The sequence below is a fragment of the Urocitellus parryii genome, chromosome 11, assembly GCF_045843805.1.
Source record: "Urocitellus parryii isolate mUroPar1 chromosome 11, mUroPar1.hap1, whole genome shotgun sequence".
NCBI classification, from domain to species: Eukaryota; Metazoa; Chordata; class Mammalia; order Rodentia; family Sciuridae; genus Urocitellus; species Urocitellus parryii.
In genome coordinates, this window is record NC_135541.1 from 84,438,934 (window position 1) to 84,466,533 (window position 27,600).

Sequence of the window (27,600 nt, forward strand, 5' to 3'; positions counted from 1 at the left end):
GATGTGAGGGCTAAGTCCACACTTCTTGGGCTATGGCCAACAAAGAGCTGTGACATCTTTACTGCAGCTATCTTTGGATAACAACCTGTTCTTATATCAGCCTGCTCTTTGAGGGACAGCAGAAAGGGGACTAGATCTTCTCCCTTTTTTTCTATTATCTCCATTCTAGGTCCCAACCTGACTTTTTAGATATATGACATTTTTTGAACAAAAGGTGATAAAAATGACCAAGTCCCAGTCTTACTTTGGGAAGTATGTGAGCCCTTGAAGGGGAAATATATTGTCTTGAAACATTTGACCTATACCTTTTTCCTGGTATGTGGCAATTTCTTTAGTGTTTTGTAGTTATTTTTGTTCTTATCTTATCTTTTCATCTTTGTCAGTGTGATTCATTAGTGTTTCACATTGCCCAGGTCTGTAACCTTTAGCTCCATGTGGCTTTTGAACCCATTTTATTTTTTTCCATATTTTTTATTGGTACTTTATGGTTGTACGTAATGGTGGGATTTGTTGTTACATATTCACACATGTACACAATATAATGATATTGGCCAATATCATTCCCCAGTATTATTTCCCCTTTCCTTCTCCTGGGTCCCTTTCCTATACTAATTTCTCTTCAGTTTTTATGATATTGCACCACACCCACCTTTCTTTTCATTTTTCTCTCCAACTTCCACATGAGAGAGAACATATGACCCTTGACCCTCCAGGTTTGACTTATTTTGCTTAACATAATGGTTTCAAGTTCTATCCATTTTCCTGCAAATGACATCATTTCATTTTTCTTTATGGCTGAATAAAACTCCATTGTGTACCTATACTACACTTTCTTTATTCATTCATCCATTGATGGATGTCTAGGCTGGTTCTATAGTTTGGCTATTGTGAATTGTGCTGGTATAAATATGGGTATGCTTGCGTCACTATGGTATGATGACTTTAATTTTGTTTTTGTTTTTGTACCGGGGTGCTTAATCACTGAGCCACATTCCCAGCCCTTTCTGATTTTTGTTTTGAGACAGGATCTGACTCAGTTGTTTAGGGCTTCCCTAAGGTGCTGAGGCAGACCTTGAATTTTTGATCTTTCGGCCCTAGCCTCCTAAACCACTGGGATTACAAGCATGTACTACTGCACCTGGCATGTCTTTAATTCTTTAGGATAAGTACAAAGGAATGGTATAGCTGAGTTTTTTGAGGAGCCTCCATACTGATTTCATTAGTGGTTGTACTAATTCACAATCCCACCAATAGTGTAAAAGTGTTCCTTTCTCCACATCCTCTCCAGCATTTACTGTTTGTATTCTTGATGACTGGTGTGAGGTGAAATCCCAGTGTAGTTTTTTGCTTTGTTTTTCCCTAATTGTTAATGATGTTGAACATTTTTTTTTCATATATTTGTTGGCCATTTGTATTTCTTCTTTTGAGAAATATCTGTTTAGTTTATTGTCCATTTATTAACTGAGTTATTTGAGGGTTTTTTTGTATTGTTTTTGAATTCTTCATATATTCTGGATATTAATCCTCTGTGAAGAGAGTAGCTAGTGAAGATTTTCTCCCATTCTGTAGTTTCTCTCTTCACATTCCTAATTGTTCCCTTTGCTGTGCAGAAGCTTTTTAATTTGGTGCCATCCCATTTATTAACTCTTGGCATTATTTCCTGAGCTTTAGAGGTCCTATTGAAAAAAAAAAAAAGCTCAACAACAAGTTGTTGCTTGTGCCTGTGTTGACCCTACATTTTCTTCTGGTCTAATTCCTAGGTCTTTAATCCATCTTGAGTTGATTTTTGTGTGGGATGAGACACAGGGCCTAGTTTCATTCTTTCACATATGGATAACCAGTTTTCCCAGCACCATTTTTAAAAAAGGCTATCTTTTTTTCCAGTACATGTTTTCAGCATCTTTTTCAAGGATTAGATGACTGTATCTGCGTGGGTTTGTCTCTGTGTCTTTTATTCTGTAGCCTTGGTCTGTGTGTCTGTTTTAATGCCTGTGCCATGCAGGTTTTGTTACTATAGCTCTGTAGTATAATTTGAAGTCAGTTATTGTGATGCTTCCAGCATTGTTGTTTGTTTGTTTGTTTTTGCTTAGAATTGCTTTGGCTATTTTTCAAATGATTTTTAGGACTGTTTTTTCTAATTCTGTGAAGAATGTCATTGGTCTTTTGAGGGGGATTATGTGTAATCTCTGTTTTACTTTTGGTAGTATGACCATTTTAACAATATTAATTTTGCCTATCTATGAACATGGGAAGTCTTTCCATCTTCTTGTATCTTCTTCATTTTCTTTCTTCAGTGTTCTTTAGTTTTCATTGAAGACTTTTTTTCATGTCCTTAGCTATTTCTACGTTTTTTTTTTTTTTCCTGGATTTCTTTCTCAGCAGATTCATTATTGGTACATAGGAAAGTTGTTGATTTTGTAACCTTCTACTTTGCTGAATTTGTTTATTAGCTCTAGCAGTCTTTTGATTGAACTTTTTGGATCTTCTAAGAATAGGATCATGTTATCTGAAAACAGTGATAATTTGATTTCTGCCTTTCCTATTTTTATCCCTTTGTTCCCTTCTCTTGCTGGATTGCTCTGGCTAGAATTCTTAGTACTATATTAAATAGGAGTGGTAAGAGTGAACATCTTTGTCTTATTGAACACATTTCAAGAGATGGCAAAAAAAACCCTGAAATTTTAATTTATTTAGCATTAGTTAATTTAAATTTAAATAACCACATTAGCTACCATGTTGGAGTATGTAGATAAATGTAAGAATGAGGACTGTATTTGATTTATTTTTCCCTTGTTATAAGAGTATATTAATTTATGTTGGCATTTGGTAAAAAATGTCTATTTATTAACCATATTGTTCATAAAAGCACATGCTTTTATGAACAATATGGTTAATATTGTTTATATTGTAATATTGTGTTTGAAATTGAAGTTGCCTTGTAATGGTTAATATGAAACTAGAATTTAGATAACTTGAATTTTTGTGCTTTTCTGAAGCTTGTTAAAAATGAGTTTAAAAAGCTGAAATAACAGAGCTAAAAATTCAAAATTTAATATAAAATTCTACAAGTATCAATATTCATGTTCAAGTAGAAATAAAACAAGGAATGTTAGTCAAAAGTGTTGCTTTCAGTAGCCTAAGGACAAGAAAATCTGTTATAGAAACAGGGTAGCCTTAATCACTACTGGGCAGGTACATATTTATATATAGTTTTTTCTTTTCTTTCTTTCTTTTTTTTTTCTGGTGTTGGGATTGAGCCTAGAGCATCATAACACTGAACTTTACCTACAATCCTCATCTTGTTGTTTTTTGGGTGGGCTCTTGTTGACTGGTCTTAGACTTGTCAGTGATTAGGCTATAGATCTAGTTCATTTTGGATTCCTTGGGTATTTTGTTTATATTCATAGCCAAGCACTATACTGGGAACTTTAGAAATAAGTTGAGAACTTTTATTTCCAATCTGTAAGTTTCCTTCTGCGTTCCTGTTCTCATGATGCCTGGATACTGAGACAGCTAATTTTGGTGCTACCTGGAATACAAGTTTCAAAATATTACCTACTTGCCTAACACACATAACATAAATACACAAGTTTAGTATTCTTTACTTACCTAAGGCAAATGGCTATTGGCAGTTTTGATATAATATAATGACATACTTATGATAGTGGAATCTGGGTGGCATAAAAACTTAAATGACTCCCCCCAAATAAGGGTGTTTTGGGGATGGAGTTTTGCAGACTTTTTTGGAATTTAGTAAATGTGTGGTCTGAGCTAAATTGAATTTAGTGCATTAATAAGCAAACTATTTATTATGAAGACTCCCTTCTTGAAGTTTTGTATCACACGTAGAGCATTCTTCTAAGTATATAAGATAAAAAAGTTCAGTCCTTGACAGAAAGTCTTTTTTTTTTTTTTAAAGAGAGAGTGAGAGAGGAGAGAGAGTGATAGAGAGAGAATTTTTTTTTTTTAATATTTATTTTTTAGTTCTTGGCGGACACAACATCCTTGTTGGTATGTGGTGCTGAGGATCGAACCCGGGCTGCACGCATGCCAGGCGAGCACGCTACCGCTTGAGCCACATCCCCAGCCCCGACAGAAAGTCTTATGTTGTAGTTGATAAGAGAGGGCTTGCATTTAAAATCCTCCACAATATGTGGTATCATGTATACTGGGCTGAAAGGATGAGGGCTTTGAGCAGAGGGTAGTTCATATTTCTTAGGGGAAATTGGAAAGGCCTTGTGGAGAAGGTTGGATTTGAGGGAGCTGGAGGATTGCAGAAAGAGAAAAGGACAACATTCTAGGCAAGGAAACCAATGTGAACAGAGGCTTATATTAAGAATATGCATGGAATATTTAGAAATAAGGAATGGATATGCATATTGAAATAAAGGTTCCATTCTAGAACCTGGAAGCTAGAGGCATGCTCTTTAGGACTTTGATTGGTGGAACAAATGATAATAATTATTATTGTTTTAAATATTTTTTTGGTTGTAGATGGAAACAATACATTTATTTATGTATTTATGTATGTATGTATGTATGTATGTATTTATTTATTTATTTATTGTGGTGCTGAGGATCGAACCCACTACCTCACACTAGGCAGGCACTCTACTACTGAGCCACAACCTCAGCCCCCAAAGAATTTTTCTTAAGGTGGTAAGGAGTCAGTCAGCATTTTTGAATAGTGGGAGGATATGTGAGAAGTGAAATTTTTATAAAGATTGATTTCTGTGGTGAAATACAGGATGATAGAGAGAGGGAGAGAGGATTGCAACAGTACAGTCATTAAGATGATCTGTTCTTCTGTTGCTAAAGTTGTTCTGACTTCTTCCTTCTTTTTGGTACTAGGGATTGAACCCAGGGGTGCTTTACCACTGAGCAACATTCCCCAGTCCTTTTAAAATATTTTAAGAATTTGAAACAGGTTCTCACTAAGTTGCTGAGACTGTCCTCAAACTTGTCATTCTCCTGCCTCAGCCTCTTGAGTTGCTGAGATACAGGTGAATGCCTTGTGCCCAGCTTTATCTGACTTCAGTTATTGTGGGAACTGAAGGGAAGGGAGGAATTAGAGTAGTAACGTTTACTTGATTCATAAGAATTAAATTAATATTTATTTTCTTGCCTTATGTGTTTGAGAGGTTTCATGCCTGAGTGATTGGGAGAAGCAAAATGTTTTTTAGTCTTCAGGGCTGTTTTAAAGGAAAGACAGGTTTTGGATATTCTGAGATTTAGATATTAGGAGGCCTGTAGATGATAGGTCCAGCAGGTAGCTGAAGATGGAAAAAGATTGATGATGGAAAAAGATTGATGCTGATCTCAAATGGAAGAGATGCCTCTTTTCCGTTGGGTTACCAGATGGATTCATGATAATGCATAAGAGAAGTTCTGCAGATTGAGTACTGTTTCCTGGGGATGTAAGGAGATGGAGAAAGAGAGAGGCGCCAGAGTGTCTTATAATAGAAAATTCAAGAAGAAAATGAAAAGAGAAAACCATTGGATTTAAGATAACTGAGAATTGAAAGTGTTTAAGTGGAATAGTTGGAATCAGAACCCAGAGTACACAAGCTTTATGGCAAAGTAGGTAATAAAGAAATAAAACCAGTATGTGTGTAGGCTGTGTGCATGTTGGCTATTTCCTTGACTGCATTTTAGTTATTTTACTTAGATGGCATAGCAGGAGGTTAAAAGGAAGTGGAACTCAAAACTGTTGTACAAGTTTTCTGTTAAGAGACTTGTTAGAACAACTAGAGTCGGATAAAACCATTAGTTACCTGGATTATCATGAGTTAGATTAGTTACATAATGATCCTTATTCCTGAAGTTAATTGAAATCTGATTTGAAATTTAATAAAATTAAAAGTGAGTATTGATGTTACTGAAAATTATTCTAAATACTATATATATATATATTTTATATCTCAGTTTCTATGCAGATTTTGGGCCTCTGAACTTGGCAATGGTGTACAGATACTGCTGTAAACTGAACAAGAAACTAAAAGTGAGTATCATAGTGGTAATTTATATTTTGATATTAAAATGTTTGAACCAGGAAATCTACCTGGTGGGATTGCTGCATACACATCATTTAGTTAGGTAATTTGGGTCTTTGGAAATTTATGTGAGTAGTTCACCTCGAAGTTGAAATCGATCCTTTTGATTACACCACAAAGGACATGTTAACCTCTTTCATTTTTCAGGATGAGCTGCAATATGAGCTGGATTAAGTCATTGGAATAATGATCCAGGAAAGAAAGCACAAATCCTTTTTAGGTTGTTAATGAGTCTCTATCAAATTCCTTCCTAGGTTAATTTTTCTGAAACCTTTGGATCTGCTTTTGTAGACACTATTACCAGGTGATGAAGGGACTCATCATGATTGGACCTTTGGAACATGACCATTTTCTCTCTTGTTGAGGCTGAAATTTTTGTGTATTTCTGTAGAGTCAAGAGCCAAGTGAGGTGGATGAACTGGTAGTGAGAGAACATTACCTGATATGAGAACTTTACCTGATATGAGAGAATTCAAGCCAGACATTCTGTATTCACCTATAGTGTTTTGTTTTTTTTTTTCAGTGCTGAGGATTGGACCCAGGGCCTCATGCACACTAGGCAAGTGCTCTACTACTGAGCTATATCCCCAGCTGTCATGTATTGTTTTGGTTTTACATGAGGATCTGGTTCATTTTTCTATACTTACATGTATCTGTTAGAAGGTAGCTTTTTGTTTTTTCTTACACTCTGAGCATATAAAGAAAAGTTATATATGATTTATAAGTATATATCTATATATACTTATAAATAAATATATATATATTTATAAATATAAATTTATATTCCTAGATTTGGTAAAGTTATCACATATAAAGCCATATTTATCTTTTTCTTCCAATTATAAAGTGAACATCTTAAATATTCATTTTGGGAGACAGAATATTACACAGCTTGATCTTAAGATAACCACAAAATTATAATCCTCAGTCATTTTAGTGTTTCTGTTAGGTAAACTGTTGCTGTTACATGGTGCTGTGTCTTGTACATATTAACTACTCAGTAATTATCTTTCCATTTGTCTTTTTATATGAAATGCTGTCTGGTAGAGAATATCCTGTAGATTGTGTTCTGTATTTAGGAATTTACAAATTTTTGCCATTGATCTTAAGGTGCTAAATGGTCATAGAATGATACCAGAGAGATATTTTTACAAGAAGTTAATAATTACATAACATGAAATCTATTATATGCAGCTCTTTCAGAAATTAACTTATAAAGTAGTGTCTGACTTGAAAATGTATGTGTAAATGCCTTTAACTAAACTAGATCTGTGCTTTTCAGGAAAGAAGCTACTGTCTTCAGTTTAGAAAATAGAATATCAAATTTAGATTTTTGCAATCATCAAGGAAGTAAATAATATCCTTCTTACATAAAATGAACTTTTAATGGTTGAACCAATAGGGAAGGGATAATTAATAAATAATTGAAGTTCATGCTTTTCTTTTAAGGACATAGTAATTTCTTGGCTTTCTTGATAAATCATGTTAAAATGTAGTTGGTATGTATGAACCAGGTATTATAATCAACAACCTGGGACCCAAGTACTATCTGGAGATACCAAAGAGAAAGAAATAATTGTTATGAAAATAAAACCATTGGTCTGATGTACTGGTCTCCTTATAGTAATTGTACAAGAATAGAGGGACCAAATTAAGTAGAGGGATTGATTATTATTATTTTTTTCTACCACATTTATACATAAAGGTTTTTTTTTTCCCCCCATTGGGAATTGAACCTGGGGTGCTGTACCACTGAGCCATATCTCATTTTTAAAAATATTTATTTTTTATTTTTCATTTTGAGACAGGATTTCACTCAGTTGCATAGGGCCTCCCTAAATTGCTGAGGTAGGCCTCGAACTTGAAATCCTTCTGCCTTGGCCTCCCTGGCTTCTGGGATTATAGGTGATCACCACCAATCCCAGTTTAAAGCTTGGTTTAATTTGCTTTCATTTACAAAGCTTTCTTCCAACACTATGAAAGTTTAGTGAGTCTAGATAGGCCCTTCAGTTCATTTCAGTGATTGGGTCATTGGCTGGTTGCCTGGAATGACATTTTTAGCTTTAGGACAATTAATGGGTAGCCTAGTACTTTCTGAACCAAATATTAGTAAGTCTTGGGTTTTCTCAGTGAACCAAATAGCCAAACAGAATCTTTGTAGTAAGAGAAAAAGATTTAGTTTACCAGTCTAAAGTTATTGCTTCAGCCTTATGGAATCTCAGCTTCTTCATTGGTAAAATAGGAATTCTCTCACAGGATTATATTAGAGATACATGTGAAAGAGCTTTGTAAATTTTAAGAACAAGATCCTATACCAAATAAAGTCAGTAATATAACATTTGTGAATTCTTGTAGTAAATGCAATAAGTCGTTTCTTCCATGAAATTTAGGAAGACTCTCCTCTGATCCTTAAAGCCATCATTTCTAAATGGAAAAACTGGCCACTGTAATTTTGGGAATTGAAATGACTGTTTAGTCAAGACTCAGAAAGGGAGTCCTAGGAGAGGTGTGTCAACTTGCCCAAAGCTGCAAGGTGAGGTCAGGGCTTGATTTTATGTCTCTTGACTACATACTACACATTCTTCTTTCTGCCTTTTGGGCAGTCATAGCCTCTGGTCTTCAATTTCACATGCTCATTGGTCCTACTACTTTGCCTTGTGTTCTTTGAGGATCCTCTGTCTTTTCCTGTTCAGTGGCTGTTACTGCCATTCTGGCTGTTTCATTTCCAGGAACCCAGATTCCAGGCTCTCCCATTCGGAATGTCCCCTTCTTGTTACATGCCTGGCTGACCTGTCTCTCACCTTGCTGGGAACTCTAGACCCTGTATCCTCTCAGTCCATAGATACCCTGCTGTTGTCTCTTGACAACAGCTCATGGTTCCTCAGTTTGGCAGGCTCCAGGCACCTTGCCTCTGTACCTTTTGCTCTGTTTGCCTTTCCAGCTCCACCCTTGATGTCTTCCCAGCAGATGATTTCAGTCATTACATTAGCAATAACTATGGTACTCCTGCCAACTCCCAGCCTTGTACTTTTCCTTGTACCACACAGTTGTTCCATGCATTTGTTTATGACGCCCTGTCTGACCAGAGTGCCCTTTCCCTCTGACTTGATAGCTTCTTGCTCCTTAAGACCTTGTTCAGGCGCCACCCTCTAGGAAGCATCTCCTTGCCCTCCTTGATTGGATTGGAGAAAGCTCCCTTGTGTTCCCATACTCCTCTGGGCAGACCTCATGATGTCTTACAATTATCTACCTCTACCTGTCTTTCTCACTAGGCTGTGAGTCCCTAGAGGATGAGGGCATGCCTTATATCTTTGTACCCAGTGCCCAGTACAGAGTTACCGGATTCACAGAAGTTTCTGTTGACTTTGTCATGATTTCCTTCGTTTGCAGAATGCCTTTTATCCTTTGGCCTGCGGAGGTCTCAGAATACCTTGTCCTCCTGTGTGCCTCCTCCCTATGCACTGATTTCTTAATCTTCTGCTATTTAGTTTCTCCCTTCCTACTCTACTGAAACTGCTCTATTTACTTCTTTTTAAAATTTATTTATTCTAATTTGTTATCTATGATAGCAGAATGCATTTCAATTCATATTACACATATAGAGCACAATTTTTCATGTCTCTGGTTGGACACAAAGTAGAGTCACACCATTCGTGTCTTCAGACATGTATTTAGGGTTCTATTTACATCTTAAACACAGAATCTGATGTAAATTGCTTGATCCTCAGACTTCTTTACTAAACTCTGAATAATCTGGCATTTTATTTTAGCCAATAACATTATCTTGGAATTTTTCTCCTATATGATTTTTCTAATTTCTTTTGGTACCTTTTATTTTCTACTTTGCACATTTTTATTCCTTCTGGTAAAACTGCTATGATTTTTCTCTTATTCAATGCCATATATAGGTAGGTATTATTTTGCTGTGAATTCTATTCCAAACTCAACTTTTTCATTTCTTAAATGTCAGAAGGTACGTTTTTGGGTTGAGGATTTGAGGGAGTGATTGTTGACTTTTATTGAGGGGAGGAGTGTCAATGTGCATTACATTTCCACCAGCCTGAGTTGTAATTGGTTGATTGGAATGGAAAATTATCCATCAAACATCTGCTTAGATTAAAAATCCAAAAACAAAAACCATCATCACCAACAAAAAAATCTTGCTGCTTATTTTAAACTATACTTAAAAAAAATTGTTAGTACTCAGAGTTATGCAATAATAGGTTTCTTTTCTATTTGTAGTCAATAGTTACCATGATGAAGGAAGCAATCAAACGAGAGAAGATTTATTGAAATGAGAACAGTTTGCAAAACTGTTTATGTTATTTAGTGTAAAATGTCATTGATGATTGATAAGCTAGAACTGGAATTGTTAATCTGGTATTTCAAGGGATTCTTAAACCCTGAAATTACATGTACACTTTTGTGTGTGTTTACTTTTTTCTTCTGGGATGATTCATAGCTTTTTATCAGGTTCTCAAAGAAATCCTTGGCACAGACAATGCTAACACTGAGCCAGAATATAAGGGTTTTAAAAAGAGAAGGCTATACCAACAAGACAAAAATTATGGTATTTTTAAAAAACAGAATACCTTCTCCACACTTAATCAGTTAAAAACATCTTACAGTTACTAATTTAATAATCTGAAAGTTTTATAACTATGTTACGATTGAACTGGCTTTTCCTAAAATAGTCAATACAATTTTAATTATTGATTTCACTTTTTCTCTGAGAATATAAAATCCCAGCTGAGGGGAAAATTTTTCTGAAAAAAGGGGACATTTTCAGATTGGGGTTTGTAGTTTCGTGGTAGAGCAAAAGTACTGGATTCAATACTCTGCACCACATAAAAATAAATAAATAAATAAAATAAAGGTATTGTGCCTATTTACAACTAAAAAAATATATTTAAAAGAAAGGGAACATTTTTTAGGATAGTGATTTTTTTTTTTAATACTTGCTGTTGTGAGTAATCAGGACAATTACAGTAATCTTGACAACTATTTTAAAAAGGATTAAAAGAATATTCACAGAAATATAATTTTGAATTTACAAAACATCCCACATAACCCTTTCAGGGTGAAAAGGAAGGGGAGTGGGCATCATGAAATGAAGGATTGTATTGAAGCATTGAGGTACCCGGCAGATGGCGGGGCTCCAGGAATGTCCTTATTACTGAATGAATCAGTGCAGTAACTCTATCCTGGAAACCAAGCACCTGCCACTGTCTCAGGTGGTTGTACACAAGAACTCTTTTGATATGATTAGACCACCTTCTTTTTGTAACTACAAAAACATGTTGTGATTTCTTTATGGAGTTCTTTTTTGTTTCAGGTTGATGGGCTTTGAGGGAAGAAAAACAAGTTATATTTTTGGAGATATTTCTTATAGTTTAAAGAGGTACTGGGACACTAAATCAGGAACTTATATGGGAATGGGTATATGCAGACTTTGCAAGGCCTGGACCTCTTATGCCCAGGCAGGAATCCTTAGTCCAGAAGAACTCTATTATAGAGAATTCTCTCATGCCTTCAACGATATGATCAACAAGCTCAAATAATCCTATGGACAACTCTTCTGTGACATTTTGACTTCTACTTTAATCAAATGTGCCACTTAATTAATGGAATATGTTGGGTTTGGAACAAAATGGACTGTAGAGAGACATCTTTTTCTTTTTAAATAAACTATTCAACCTATTTTATCTTAGCTCTAAATGAAACCATAAACCATATTTTGTTTTGTGCAGCCAAAGAAAATTTTCAAGAATATCCCTTTCCTGAGAAAGTTGGAGGTAAAACATATAGAGGTCATGGCTGCTCACAGGAAGACCTGTTCATTTTATTGCTTTTGCAGTGAGATGACCACTGATTGCTATGGAGGTGCTGATTGCTGCGGCCATTACTGGGCTAGCCTAGTCACCTGTAAGAGAATGATGCCTGGGTCACCATGGTCCCTGTGCTATGATCTACTTAATCTGACCACTGTCATTGGCAGAGCTTGCTTGTTTAGAGAAGTGCATGGGCTCTATTTCGTATTAAAGAGCATATTATCCTGGCTGCACTAATATCTTCCTTAGCTTGACCAGACTGATTCATTTAGCTTAATTAAACACAGTGTTCTGACCAGATGACTTAAAGATTTTACTTTTAAGCATGGCAAACAACTTTATGGAAAGGCTGCTTAAAATCTGTATTTAAATGGACCATTAACTTTTATTTTTCTTTTGGTTTTGAGCTTAATCGCATCACCTTTTGTTGTTGAATGGTTAAGTAGTTTGTGGTCTCCCGACCCAAGCGGAATAAGTGCATGATTTGTGTATGTTGCAGAATCCACGGGTAGCCTGGGTGATTTGTTATTTGTGTAGCATGTCATCATTTTGTCTCTGAGTTGCTGTGGCTTATTTTCATTAGGAATGATCTTACAGACTGTGACCTTTTATGCAGCTTTCCTTTCTGAGGTAGAAAACGTGTGTGGGGTGGGGGTCAACACTCTCATCTTAGTTTGTATTATTCTCTGATAGCAGTCACTTTATTTTGGTTTGCAAGTATCATGGTATACCTTACTTACTGTGGTTTTCATAAAAGGGGTAAAACTTTGACACTCAGGTAAGCAATGCAGTTCTGGATATTTCTATAGGTTTGTTTGTTTTAATTGATAGGTATTCAACACTAAATCCCATCTTCTATCTACAATTTTGGACCTTGTTAAATGAGACAATTATTGTACCTACAACTAAGGTCATTTCATTGGGGCTGGTGGGTTGTGAATGTATCTCTATGCAGTTATTCTCTTGTGTTTGTAATAAGCATTGGCCTATATTTTGCATCAAATATTCATTAAATTGTGAGCACATGAGACTAGAGACTGGGGCTCTCCTCCCAGAGGGTTTGATGCACACAGCTGCTCCATTTACGCAGACGGAACCAATAGGACTTTTTCAGCCACGGTATCCTGGCACCCAGGTACAGCAAACTGGTTGCCTATGGTCTGTTTAGTCTGCAGGCATATTTTGTTGGGTATGAATGCTATCTTGAAAAATTAAAATTCATAATCAACATCTGTGACTTAGGAAAATTTTCACATAATTCTGGATTTCGTACTTTAAAATTTATAGTATCTGAAAATTGGGTGCTCAAATTCCTCCATGGGAGCAGCAGCAGATCCAAATTCTGGCTCCCTGAGAGCATCTGAGTTTGGATTCTATGGACTAACTCTGTTCAAGTCAGCTTAATTCCAGAATCACTAAGGCACTTGTTCCTAAGGTGTTGACACCCGCAGTGCAGGGATTTACAAATTGTAATAAAGGTTTTTAAGGAATTTGGGGAAGGATGTTTATTTTAACATTCTTTTTAAAAGTTGTATGATGTGATTTGGAGCTCCTTTATAAGAGAATTTAAAGGTCTTTTGGGGTTCCTTGAGTTTTAGGATCTATAACATTTATGGGGGTATGGCCATTTGCATTTGTCTGCAGCTATTCTTCAAAATTTTAGCAATATGTTAAGAGTAGTGGATTTCAGCGTGCTGTTCCTGCCTCCTCATGGCATCAGCATCAGCATCACTGGGTGGGGAATTTGTTATAAATGCGAATTCTCAGGGCCTGTTTCACTGAATGAGAAATTCTGGGAGTGGGACTCAGCAATCAGTGCTTTAATAAATTCTCCAGGTGATTGTGAAACAATCATTACCAGGATTAAATATAATACAATAATATAATAATAAATGTATGTTAGATTTAAATTTAGTTCTTCTTCTTTTATTTTTTTCCTGAGCTGGAGTCTCACTATGTTGCCCAGGCTGGCCTTGAGCTCCTGGGCTCAAGCGAGCCTCCGGCCTTAGCCTCCTGAATTGCTTGCACTGAAGTGTATGCCACTGCCCCTGACTTCATTTTTTTTTTTTTTAATTTCTGAAAAACTTTAGTACTGTTGACCAGTTCAACCTGAGAGTTATATAAATTGTGAACCACGGAATTTGTTATGGCCTCATAATTGAGATTTATACAGATTATCAAGCTCAGTGAAAGAGTTCAGAGTTTCTCCCATCTCCCACACATGTGTGAATGTTCACAGCAGGCCCTCTTTGGCTCCTGGTTTATGTTCTAGTAAAAGGCAGTATTCTCATTGTATTTCCACCTTGCCCAGGACCTCTGCCTTGGGCAACCCTCTCTGGTGAGCACCTGGTGCTTTAAAAAACAATGAAATAGACGGTAACTGTCATTATTGTTGCTGATGTCATTTTAGACCTTATAGAGGGCTGGCTGTGTCCCCTTAGGTTAAGAAACTTCAGGAGGCTATATACTCTAGTTTCAAGATAGAAATCTAAAATACAGGATGGATGGTGGCTGCAGGTGATGATTTGTAATGTCATGTGCATCTCATTGCCAAGCAGGCCAGAAGGCCAGAGGTCTTAGAATTCCTTCTGTGATATCCTCTCCTTCATATTTAAGATTGAATTCATTTAATTTAATCAGTTCCTAATTTTGCTTTGCTGTAGTATCTAGTGTTTTTTGTAATCTTTGAGCTTCTCATGTAAAGTAAAAACAATCTGTAATAGAGGAGGTAGCTCACTAAAAGCTAGAGTTCATGGCATAACTTTGCAGGTGGCCTTCTTGAAGGGTAAGGGTCCTCTGCCAGAATGCAGAGGAGACAGACCACAGTGGGGAAGAGGCAGCTGTCCAGCAGGAGGGTATGATGTTTGCTTGTGATTAAGGCAGAATCTGAGAAAAATCTGTAGGGCCCATTAAGTGGAGGTCTGTTGTCTCCAAACTCTGCCTTCCTTTCCTTGCCCAGGAAGGGTTAATATCCTCTGAAGGTGCTTGGTCATCCAAGTCCCCCTGGATGGTATTGTTTCTCTTAAGGAGCTTTGATTATGTAATAGGTAGTTTTTTTTTTTTTAAGGGAGGGGCATGTTAAATGCTTGAAAAGAAAAAAATATTGAAGGATTTTTGTTTATTAATTCAATCATGTAAATCATTAGCTAAATAATTTAAGAAATACTTTTTTATCCCTAAAAATTTTCATTGTGTACCAGAATATTTCTTCTGATGAACATGGCTGGTAGAAAGCTGTGGGGCAGGGTGACCTGTGGAGGGAAGCCTGGCTGTGGCAAGTAGGGAAATTAGGACAAGGCCAGCACACACAAGGTTTTTCTCTGTTATTCACTTTGAATTAGTTGTGATTCCTTGAGCCAGAACTCAACCCTCTGTGATCTGACCTAGGAGATACTGGCCAAGCTTCACTAAGCAGAAGATCATTTTTTTTTGGCTGTAGTGCTTTTGAAACTTAGAAAATCTAATTCCAAAAACATCTGAGCAAGGTAAATGTTAGACACTTAAAAGTTTTTTTTTTCCTATAAATCAGGCAGTAAGTTCTCAAAAAAAAATAGTTGTATTTTTTTCCTTTTGGCAGTAGTTTCCCGTAGGAAATATTTTAAAGTAATTAGAATTTCTAGGTAGTTTTTTTATGGAGACCACTTTTTATGTGATGTAATTTTTGAAAGCTTGAAAAGGTTAAGAAACTTCTGAAATTTTAAAACATTTTAATTTGTGTTGTATTTACTTAAAAACTTTGATAGATATACAGTGAAAGGCAAGTCTCCCTCAGAATTCTGTCCTCCAGCTTCATTGTTCCATTCCAAGGTAGTCTCTGTATCCCAAATAATTTAGAACAAGGGAGAGAGAAAACAAACAAACAAACAAGCAAGCCAACACAACAAATTCCAAAACAAAAGCTTGAAACAGACATACCCAAGAAATGGTCATTGGTGATAAAAGAGCAGCATTGTGCCCAGGAGATTTGTAAAATAAATAAAATTCCACATTATTAAACAATAACAGTAATTTGGCACAAAACCTAAATTTTTGTAGAAAAGAGCATCATAGCAGACAATCCAGACTTCAAGATAGATTGTTGACATTTTCTTCTCCATAGTGTTTTAGGGAACTAGGAAGTATAATTTGACAGAGGCCAGGAGGCAAAAGAGCTGCTGAGACCCAATGCTCACTCAGTCTGACGCCAGTTCCTGGGCAGCTGTCCTGGGCAAGGCAGTCTTTAGACATTTGCCATTCAGAGACTATAGGAGTACTTATGTCTAAAGAACCTTCACTCCCTCTCCTTTTGTAAATCAGACATGACTTACTGATGGAGAATGACAAGTGGCAAAGCTAACCAACCAAGAAACAGTAAAATTAAATAGGAAAAGGAAATGTCCAGGCAGTGAATAGTTTCAAATTGAGAAAGCAAGCAGACAAGTGTTAATGTCATTGCTAGTGACCTTGAAGTCTTTAGGATAAAGTGTTCACCCGACTGAGATGAATTGAATAAAAGATTCTTCTTTTTTCCTCCTTATTTCATAGGAGTATTTTCAGAATCTGTCAGTAAATAAGGGCATTGATAATAGAGACTATCTTTGAGTCAAACATTAATTTTTAAAGTTTCAATTAAAAAAGGGCACTACCATTTTTAGAAAATGTGATTTTTGGTTATCAAAGAAATGCCTGAAGGAGTGATGAGAATTTCTTGTCTTATAGCTGGGATACATGCAGCTACGTTGTTGCATGCAAAAGCCAAAATAATGAAATATAATTCTTAGAATAGATTCCAGAGTTTCCTCTCCTTGCAGGAAAGAGCATGGTAAAGGAGTCTCTGTGGGGTATGTTCAATGTACAAGGAATAAAAAGCCACCTTTATGGTCAATATGAATTTACAGAGAATATTAAAATATATTCATGTACTTATATTTTGAAAACCATTCGTTAAAATACTATGTCTTGAAATATGAGGAAATTGAGTACATTTAATTGAGTTACATCTGTGTTCTCATTGTACTAGATTATTTGAGTTTTGATTAATAATTTGCTTTTTTTCAATGAATCTTTTTATTCACCACTTCTTTTTATATTTAACATATATACAGCATACCGTGATGTTTATTTTGGGTTTAAATAGTTGAGCATGCAGCATAGTGCCTGACATATAGCAAGTGCTTAATTAATTGTTCGAACTTGTGAATTTAATATTTGGCTGGTGTACTAAGATGTTTGCAGATATACTTTTGATGATTCACCTTTTCCCATTAACCACTTATTCTCAGTTAATTAAAAGGGAATTATTAGAGCACATCTTTGAGAGAAAATATTAATATTCATCTCTAAAAATAAAAAGTTTAGAGAAGACTTCAGACTGGTTGACTCATTTAAAAACAAACTAAAATATGAAAAGTACGATAATTTATCATGGGAGGGACATGTAGGGAGTGAAAAAGAGTACATAGACTGTATGTAAGATCAGGAATAAGTCATCAGAAATTATTCTTATTAATAGAGATCTTCGTGATTTGTTATTTTCCATCACATTAGAGAAATGTTTGCTGTATTTTCAATTTTCACATCATGGTGGCTGCAGAAAAGTGAAATAGGAATCATTGTGATGGTGTTCAAATGCCACAGAAGTTACAATTGAAAGGTGTTAAATTTGTGGGTTGTAACACATCTTGGAAGTTAAGGGATGATGACTACCTTCTGTATATTTTAACATTGTCTTTATGGTTATGCTAATTTTTAAACATTCCTCTTTCTAGTCATACAGCTTATCGAGAAAGAAAATAGTGCACTACACCTGTTTTGACCAACGGAAAAGAGCAAACGCAGCATTTTTGATAGGTGCTTATGCTGTAAGTACTTTCTTCATGATTATTTTCTATAATCAGGCCAGAGGAAAGCTGTCACTGTCAATAAACCCTAGCCACTTTTCCAGTGGGACTGAGAGAGGGAAGAAGATTATTAGCAGTTTGGGAACTGATCTGAAATGGAAAGTGTGGACTAGCCCTGATGAAGTGTTTTTTTCTCTAGATTTTATTTCCTAGTAGCTACTAAGAGAATTTTGTAACCACACTATATAGCTTGGATTTCCACAGTTGTATACATGTTTTAATAGAAAGGAAACCTAGCCAAGGACATTTTCAGGGGAAAAAAAATTAGAGTGGTGTGTGTGTGTGTGTGTGTGTGTGTGTGTGTGTGTGTGATGAAATATAATATTAACAAATTTTTAAAAGCCTGTTAAGGTGTTCCTTTTTTATGGGAGAAGAGGAAATACTAGATTGCACAGTGGAGAATTATTATTACTATTATTTTTATCCAACCATTTATTCAGCCATACAAATATTTATAGTAGAAAACTTGAATATAAGTCATGCATATATTATAGCTTCCCTAGACATTTTAAAAATAATTTGGAGTAGAAATTGTGTTCTCTGCAAGCACAAAAATATCAATGTGAATTCCATATGAACATACAGTTTCTGGAATTCTCTATGTGTACTGATATTGGGTAAAAACTTAGAAGGCAGGAGTGTTCAGGGTTGAAATGTACTTGCAACCTAGAATGGCTTTTGAGGCATATGTTTGATATCCACTTAGGAATATGTTGGTTTAAAAGCAGGGAGAGAGGTGTCATTTCCCCTCATCTTTGGGTACAGACAGTGCTTCTCTGAAGCCCAACCATACTGCTGCACAACATTTTGAGGGCCTCATCCTGAAGACCTTGACAGAAGGGGCACCAGCTAGTAGACATCAAACTTTGCCAGATCAAATGTAAACCTCTGGGGGACAGAACCCAGAGGTACTGTTGGGAAGGCTGTCAGCTGTTGCAGGGCACAGGATGAGAAGGCAGCAGGCTGACAGCCAGAGTGCTGGGTGCTTCTAGGTGTGAGGTGCCCAGCTCTGGCTGCCCTTCCTCCCAAAGCGGCTGTAGTAAGCCTTGGGCTATCCTTTGTGACCCCTTTTCTTTTTTGTTCTGTAGACAGCATGGTACAATACAAGGAATAGTGGCTAAGAATCAGACAGGCATGAGTTTTTCATGCTGAAGGGGCTTTGATGATTGGTAAGCCACTTTATCTCTTTTAGCTTTGTTTAGTTTCCTTATCTGTAAAATGAGAGGGTTCGATGTAATGACCTCTAGATTTTCTTTCAATTCTTAGGACACTTAGCGCCAGCTAGGCTATTGCTTTTATTTTAAGAGTATACACAAAAGCTGGCTGATGGCAGGAAAATTCAGTGAAGGGCTGGTGAACTGAATGAAGCAGGCATGCTTATTTTTCAATTTACATTGATAATTACTACTCATTTGAAACTGATGATGGATGCTGTGATTAAAATATGGGGCGCCTGTCCTGATCTCTGGACTGAAGCCATGTAAACAAGTGTGTTTTTCCTGTGGGGTTTTGTGATGCTTTGTGAGCGTGTAATTTGTGGCTCCTTTGTCATAAAGGATTGCCATCAAAAGGGGTCATCATCTGCTGATCCTCTTCTTTTTTTCCCTGCTTTCTCTCCCTTGTCTCTTCTCGCTCTCTTTTTGTCTGTTTTTGTTTTTCTTTTCTTTCTGTTTTGTTCAGTGTGACCCTTCTTTTTAGTAGATACCTCCAGAATTTGGAAATGAAGTCTAGTTATAATAGGTGCATTGAGCTCATGATAAAATATGTCTTCTAATGCAAAAATTTCTGCCACTTTAAAGCAACCCAAAACAGTCACGGTGTGGTGGAGAAGTGCTGAGTACAGTGTGAGCTCATCTTACATGCTAGTTACAGTCCTGAGTGTAAAGTGATTATTCTTGTATTGGTCATTTCCCAGTAGATTTTTCTTTCCTAATTTTGGAGCTGCGTTCCCCAGAAAGCTGCATCACACAAACCCTTCATAAAAATGAAACTAGGAATTGCAGTCTTCAAAAATGTTTTATGCCTTTCTTCAAATCATCTGAATGCTCTTCATCGTTGACACACATTTTTAAAGAAGATAATAATGTGCATTGTATGTAGGTCTCAATTTTGTGAAACACAAATTTCACATGTGTTTCAAGTTGCTAGTTGGAGTAGTCTCAATCTTATGAAGGAATCTTCTCTGAATACAACCTTTAGAGCAGCCACAGAGTCTAGGTGTGTGTTTTATCAGAGAGACGTCCTGAGCAGTGAATGTGTCCTTCTTTTTAAAATGAGGAGTCAGCCTTCTCCCAAGGAGTATTGACTAATAAAAATATTTTGTACTAGGACAAACCTTTTTCTCAGAACCTTAGTTTTTTTTTTTTTCTTGGTAAAATTTGGATAATACCAGGGTTTCCCCTGTCTATCTCACAGAATTATTCTGAAGACCAAATATCCAACAGCCTGTTGGATAGTTCTGCATTATATATCTAAAGGATATTTCACAGTTATGATGGCAGAAGGGAACTTTTTATTCCTTCTGTTCCTAAACCTATTTATTTCCTAGTCACCTCCTTTCTAGATGTAGAGTAACTGCCATCACTGGCTAGCTATATCAAAAGATAGTGGTCATTTTGCTTCCTTTTCCCTCATTCTCCTTATGCTTGCTGGTAAGTTTGGTCTGCTGACCCTCCACGGCACGTGTGGAATCAGAACACCTTTTTTCATGGATTGCTGGTCCCAGCTATTGCCATTGTTCACGTGGATTACTACCACAGCTTTATATACTTCTCCTTTTTCATATTTTTATTTCCCTTTAATGTAGTTGCCGTACAGTTGACAGAGTAGTCTTTAAAAAAATATAAGCTAGATCACATCATTATCCTGTTTCAAATCCGATTGCTCCCTGTTCTTGGCATAAAATTTGCCCTTCATTAAGGTCCAGTGCAGTAGGATACTTTCTGATCTCAAGGGCTGACCTCTGTCAGGCTGTTCCCATCACATTGGCCTTCTAACCGTGAAGTTCTCATGCTCACTTCCATGAGAAAGTCTTGGTATTTGTGCTGTCTGGAATGTTCTTACTTCATTATAGTAATCATCTTTCTCTTAGCTTTTTGAAGAGCTGGGGATTGAACCCAGGGCATTGCTCATGCTAAGCAAGCTTTCCACCTCTGAGCTATATCCCCAGCCTTGGAACATGCTTACTTCAGACCTTTGCATGCCTGGTTTCTTCTAATGTTATCATTTTAGAGAGACTTGCTCTCAGATTATACCCAGCTCCTCCCTTAGTCACCTCTGAGCCTTTACTCTTTTTATTTATTTTTTTATAGCACTCTACTATTTGAAATTACCTTGTTTGTTTATTTATGCATTTACTTGTTTATTATCTCTATCCCAAACTAGAGGGTAGGGACCTTATCTGTTTTGTTTATCTCAGGCCCAAAGCAAGGGACCTAGCTGACCTTGTCCTGAAACTTCTGAAAATGAGAGCCAAAATAGGTCTTCCTAAGTTGATTTTCTCAAGTATTTGTTACAGTGATTAAAAGTAAATACAAACATTGAGTATCAACTTTAGAACAGTGCCAGGTACATAGTAGATGCTCTGTGAATATCTGTCAAATGAACAAATGATGGGGTGACAAAATAGGAAAGAAAAAAGGTAATTCATGGGCAACTCCTCTGAAAATGATCAAGTTGAACTTAAAGTGGTGTTTCAAAATTCTTCAGATGATGACTGAGTCACTTGTGGTCTCTAAAGATGCAGAATCAAAGCAAATTTTAAAAATAAGCTTTTATTTTTTCAGTTTTCTGTTGTGGTAAAATATATGTAGCATAACCTTTACTAGCTGAACTATTTTTAATACGAGATTGTTTAGCTTAGAAAGTTAAGTTTCGTGGTATTAAGTATTTTCCTATTGTGTGCACCTATCTCTGCCTCTTGCTTTTGAGTGTGATGTCTTGTGGTGAACATGACACACCCACAGAGTCAGGACTTTGTATGTGGTTTCTTAGTTGGAGGATGATTTCAGTTATGCCACAGAAGATTCTATGTTTCTATTTCCTTATCTCTAAATAGGCAGAGCCTTTTTATCCCTTCTCTCACAGAGTTATAAGCATCAAAAAGGAGATTGAGGCAAACCTGGGAAATTTAGCAAGACCCTGTCTCAAAATAAAAAGGGCTAAGGATGTGGCTCAGTAGAAGGATCTATAGAGAAGGAAACGAAATATGGGGTTTCTGGAGTGGTGTGACTAGTGAGGATCACAGCACCACTTAACAAAGGTAGGCTTCCTTTCTCCCCACTTTCTAAGCTGTGATATTGCACTCCTTGAATTGGAGGTCTCTAACTTTAAGAAGAGATCAACTTTGCCAGAAAGATGTTCTCCTTCCAAGGCTAATGCAAGGTTTTCTTTCTTCCTTTCTTCCCTCCCCCACCCTTTCTTTCTTTCTCCACGGATTGAATCCAGGGGCACTTAATCACTCAGCTACGTCCCCAGCCCTTTTTATTTTCCATTTTAAGACAGGATCTCACTATGTTGCTTAGGGTCTCACTATGTTGCTGAGGCTGGCCTTGAACTTGCAATCATCCTGTTTCAGCCTCCTGAGTCACTGGGAGTACAGATGTGCACCACTGTGCCCTGCTCTGATGTGAGTTTTGAGAAGATGGCTTTTCATGTTCTAGGGATGAATTAATTAGGTACTTGCCATGTGCTTAAAGAGTAAGACCTTCACTCTATGTTAAAGTATGGTTTTCAGTTCACAGGCCTATGGCAACTAGGACAAGGAGACGTTCAATCAGGTTTTAATGACTGAAGAAATGGAAAAACAATATGTATGAAAAGTTAAATGTGATTGTTTAGATTAGAAAATTAAGTTCAGCATTTAAGAATCACATTTTTTTTTCAATATGTGGAAGATGCTTAAATAGATGGTACCCACATTGTGCTTTCCTAACTCAGTTGTTAAATCCTAGCATTGCCAAATGAGGGGTCTACATTATGTGTTATCTGAGAATAGCCCGAATCAGATGTCATGTCTGGATTGGAAATGACAGGACTGAGGTTTGCAGACTTCCTAACCATGTCTGTGTCTGCTTTCTATTTTGCAGACTACACATAAGGCCTTACTAGTCAGATTCCACTACTGTGTCTACTGACTGATTGCAGACACTGTTCTCCATCTGGCTTAGTGGTGGGGAGCAAGGACTCTAGCACAGTTACAGACTCAGCTTTGAACCCACTCGTTAGTTTTGTGCCTTGAGCAAGTTATTTCATGTGACCAAACTCCTGTTTTTTTCTTCTTTTTGCATCTTTACAATAGGGACAATAATGTCCTGCTTAATAGAGCTGTGCTAAGGCCTGAAGGAGACATGTGCACAAAGGTGATATCCATGTAGTTTGCAAGCACTTAAGGATGCTTGGTGGCTCTTGGCAGGGAGCTGTGTGGCCTTCCCAGTGTCCTGTGTTCTAGGACCTGTCATGTGCTGAGACTCTTAGACAAAAAGAAGCAAGTAACACTCAGATCTTCTTAGACTCTCAGCCTTGAAGATCTGATTGTTACTTACGTCTTGTTGTCCTCTTAGCTTCCCAGGACCCCCTGTTTTACACTTACATCCTTCCCTGGCTCAGCAAGACTCAGAGGGTTGTTAATATGATTATTGCTTAGTATAATTCACTGGAAGGCGCGAATATGAGGTTTTTTCTTCCCCCTTTTAGGATTTTATTTGCATTTTCAATGGAAGAATCTCTAAACCAAACAAATTTCTCATTTGTGAGATGTAGTCAGGTATTCGTTAATTCAGGAAATACTTATTTAGCTCCTATGAACCTTGCCTAGTGCTATGGCAGGCATCAGGTAATAATAATAATAATAATAATAATAATAATAATAGACAAAATAAAACAAAGAATACCTATCTGCAATTGGGGACAGATGAGGCAATAAATAATTGTGAAAAGTGTGAATAGGTGCCAAGTTTGGATAAATGTGAATTCATTCAAAAAATGTTTTTGAGTGGTTATCATACAACAGGTGTTGTTCTAGGAATTGAAGGTTACTAAAGTCAGCGAGTTCCTGCTTTCTGGTGTGGGTGTATGTGGACCAGGGGTTAAACCTGTAGAAAGGGAAGGATTAGGATGGACATGCCTGTGGGCCAAGTTGGTAAGGAAGGTATCAGACAGAGGGCCCAGCATGAAGGTAAAGATGCTTTTTTTGGGGGACCTGGGAGTAGGGATTAGAAGAAGATTAATTGTATTTTGAATATATAGTTTGAAAAGGTGATAATTTAATGAGAAGATGAATTTTTTATGATTTATAAAAACCCTTACAAAATGGCATAACAACATTATAGAAGAAAAAAAGATTCTCCTTCAGTTTCATCAATCTAAACCTGAACTATTTACTTAGGTGCAATTGAAATTTAGTTTTGTGAACCCTTTTTTATTTAGCCTACATATTTTGCCATTTTGTCACTTGGATGACAAGTAACATTCTATTTAGAGGTTATACATTCTTGTTTTTTACATTTTTGATTCCTTCTAAACTTTTTACTAATGTGACGAACATCTTCTCACATTATAAATATTTCTACACTTGATCTTAGCTGATTACTATTTTTAATGGATTTTTATCTTTAAAATGCAGTTGATAGTTTTTAAAAAAAATAGCATTTTAAGCTTATTGAAGCATATTATTGTACTTAAGCCAGTTTTCACTAAATTTGGTATTTGGAATCTTTAGTTTTATGCATATTAGATATGAACTTTTAGAAGTTCAATTGGTGAGAATTACAATTTTAGAACTTTAATTGTTGAAAAATATTACCTTATTACTTTACTAATCATTTCTTTGATTATTAATGAGTCTTACTAACATGTGGTTTTAATTATAGTCCTCTTCACTTTTTAAATTCTTTGTGTTTTTAAATTGTTTCATGTATTTGAACCATTTAAAAGTTGGAAAGTGGCTATCAGTCTTTGAGGAAAGAAGTGTTTTCTTGTGTCTAAGTGGCATCAGGGCAAGAAACCACACCCATCAGTCCAAATATCTAAGAAATTAGGAAGTCCCTAGACCCTAAGTTCTATTACTCATCAAAATGTTGTATTAGTAAGTTCTTTTGTATGTGTACCTGAATACAAATGTGGTTAATTGGAATTGCAGATAATGGATCTATTGATTATTCAGCACTAAGCTATCTTTTGAATATATGCAGAAAATTATACTCAGAACAGTATTTGTTAAAAGTGATTAGAGAATATCCATGTTTACATCAGTGGAAGTAGATACTACCTGGCCAGTTAACTATGAACTGGTTTTTATTTTTAGTATTTGAATCAAGTGTGTTAGTTTCCTGAATCTCTAGCTCATAATTCATTTGTAAATTGTGGTTTCAGAGCTGCTTTAAATTGTCATAAAAATTATAAATTAAACAAAAATCAGGTAAAATATCCAGAAAAATGTTGGTTCATAATAATAAAGGCAGACGAGATTGGGCGCCTTCAGGGTGGTATGGCCGTAGACAAGGGAAATTGCATGGAAATGGAAGGAGAGCTTCATGGTTATACAAAATTACATACAAGAGTAAGTGAGGGGAAAGGGGAAAAAAAAACAATGGGGAGAAATGAATTACAGTAGATGGGGTAGAAAGAGAAGAGGGGAGGGAAGGGGATGGGGGGATAGTAGAGGATAGGAAAGGCAGCAGAATACAACAGACACTAGTATAGCAATATGTAAAACAGTGGATGTGTAACCGATGTGAGGCTGCAATCTGTATACGGGGTAAAAATGGGAGTTCATAACCCACTTGAATCAAAGTGTGAAATATATGTCAAGAACTATGTAATGTTTTGAACAACCAACAATAGAAAAAAAAAGAAAACAACTATAAAAAAAAAGCTGGGAAGGATAGGGTATAGGAGGATAAGAGAGGTAAGATGACAAATATTTAAGATGCAGTTAAACTGAAGGATTAATTGTGTTCTATAACACAGTAGAATAACTATAGTCTACAGCAACTTATGATATATTACAAAATAACTCAGAGTTACCAACACATAGAAATGATGAATGTCTGAGGAAGTAGAAATGCTGATCCCTTTGATTTGATCATTGTATATATATGTGTATGTAGTGAAATATTGTTATGGATCCCATAAGCTTGTACAAATATTATGTATCAATAAAACAAAAATAAAATTGTAAAAAAACCCCAAAATAATAAAGGCATTTACTTTAAATATTTATTAAAATAGTAGTATAACAGATGTCAGCTACATGAGTTCTGTTATACTTTGTGGCTTTTTGGTCACTCTAACGGATAGCATCATGCTTTTGCTTACTGAAATTCATAGAGAGGAAGGGAGGGGTGGCACATGGCTGGGGCAGGGCGATTTCCTGTTTGCAGTTCCTTCCTTTTATAGATTGATAGGCAAGAACCCCTTTGTGATATTGCCTGGAAGTGGGCCAGACAATCTTTTATTTCTGTAAGCTTATATTTTTTGGTGGCTTTTAAACAAGTCAGGCTCCCGAAAATTATACAACATTTTAATTTCAGACTACTTGAGTTCTGCTAGTTTTCTGTACCCAGGTAGTGCAATGCTATCTTAGCCAACTCTCCCTGTCGTTTTAACTATGGGCTGGTAGAATTAGCTGTTTGCTTTTCATTTATGGAAGGTTTGTTTCTCAAAAAGACACTGCATATATCGTTTTAGTACCTTTTCCTTTTTTTCTTTTGGCATCCTGATGACAAGGGTTCTGTATACTTAAAAGTAAGTTCTCAAATTTATATACACATGCACAGCTATATACCCACACACAAGCATGCACCCATATTAAGTACTATATATTTAATATTCATATATTGTATGTGCTTATAGTAATTTACTCACACATTTATGAATTTTAGTAGCCTTGGAATGACATGCATTTTTTTATGTGAAAAAGTTATGTCCATTTGTTTCATTTAATACTGAATCGAGAGGGTATACCTTTTTAGTGCTTGAAATTGCTTATTTTCTTATTTATTTTCTCTCTAAGGGAAGGAACTTTGTCTTATTCTCCGCCACAGCTGCAGCATCTGGAAAAGTGTCAGACATATCCTAAGTACTCAATAAGTGTTTGAAGAACAAATAACTAAATGTTTAATGGATAAATAAATCTTAGTTGGTTATCTTCCACTGTGTTAGAAGTTTAATATAGAGTAATTTAAAAGCTGGAATGCTTAATGATAAATTATGAAGTCAGTACTAATTGTAAAAATAACAGAATCATCGTGTTTGAGGCATTTATTTTTTTAGAAATTACTGAGTAAAATCTTATACAGAACTTAACTGGATTTGTTGATAATGCAACATTTGAGATTAGTATGACAAATGATAGTCTTTAAATTTTAGCCTCAGCATTGTTGTTTCTCAATAGGTGAAAATCCTTTTTCATACATATAAATAGTTGCTAACAAATCTCAGTAATTTTTTTAAAGCTGTCTTTGAAACTTTAAGATAATTTTCAGTAAGAAGTAATTTAAATGTTCAAAAGAGGAATACTAGAAAAATTTTAATCAGAGTCAAGTCTTCAAAAATTTAACAGCATGCATTCATTATGGGGGAAAAAAAGGAAGGAAAGAGGTACTCGAGGCCCTGAAGTCATTTTCCATTATCAGAATGTGACTTTAAATGTATTTGCCATGCCTCAGATGAAATCATATCCTGTACATGTCTACCTGGTTTTCACCTGGCATTTACCTGTGTGTGAGCCTTTGCTGTTCAGTCTTATACGGAAACCTGGATGGAGCAGGCTCAGATTCTCTGCAGAGTTTCAGCATTCCTAATCAAGGAGATGTTCTACAATATATACAGATGTTG

The 27,600-nt window shown here is 36.0% G+C and overlaps 1 protein-coding gene across 3 annotated transcripts in view; it reads left to right on the forward strand.

Annotated features, from left to right (window-relative positions):
• Positions 1–27,600, forward strand: part of Cdc14a (cell division cycle 14A) — a 161,029-nt gene that overhangs the window by 15,978 nt on the left and 117,451 nt on the right. For all 3 annotated transcript variants that reach the window (XM_026379405.2, XM_026379404.2, XM_026379406.2), the window contains exons 3-5: positions 5,926–6,001; positions 11,804–11,848; positions 17,632–17,724. In XM_026379405.2, coding sequence (XP_026235190.1) covers positions 5,926–6,001; positions 11,804–11,848; positions 17,632–17,724 — 214 coding nt within the window. The remainder of the gene's footprint in view (positions 1–5,925; positions 6,002–11,803; positions 11,849–17,631; positions 17,725–27,600) is intronic.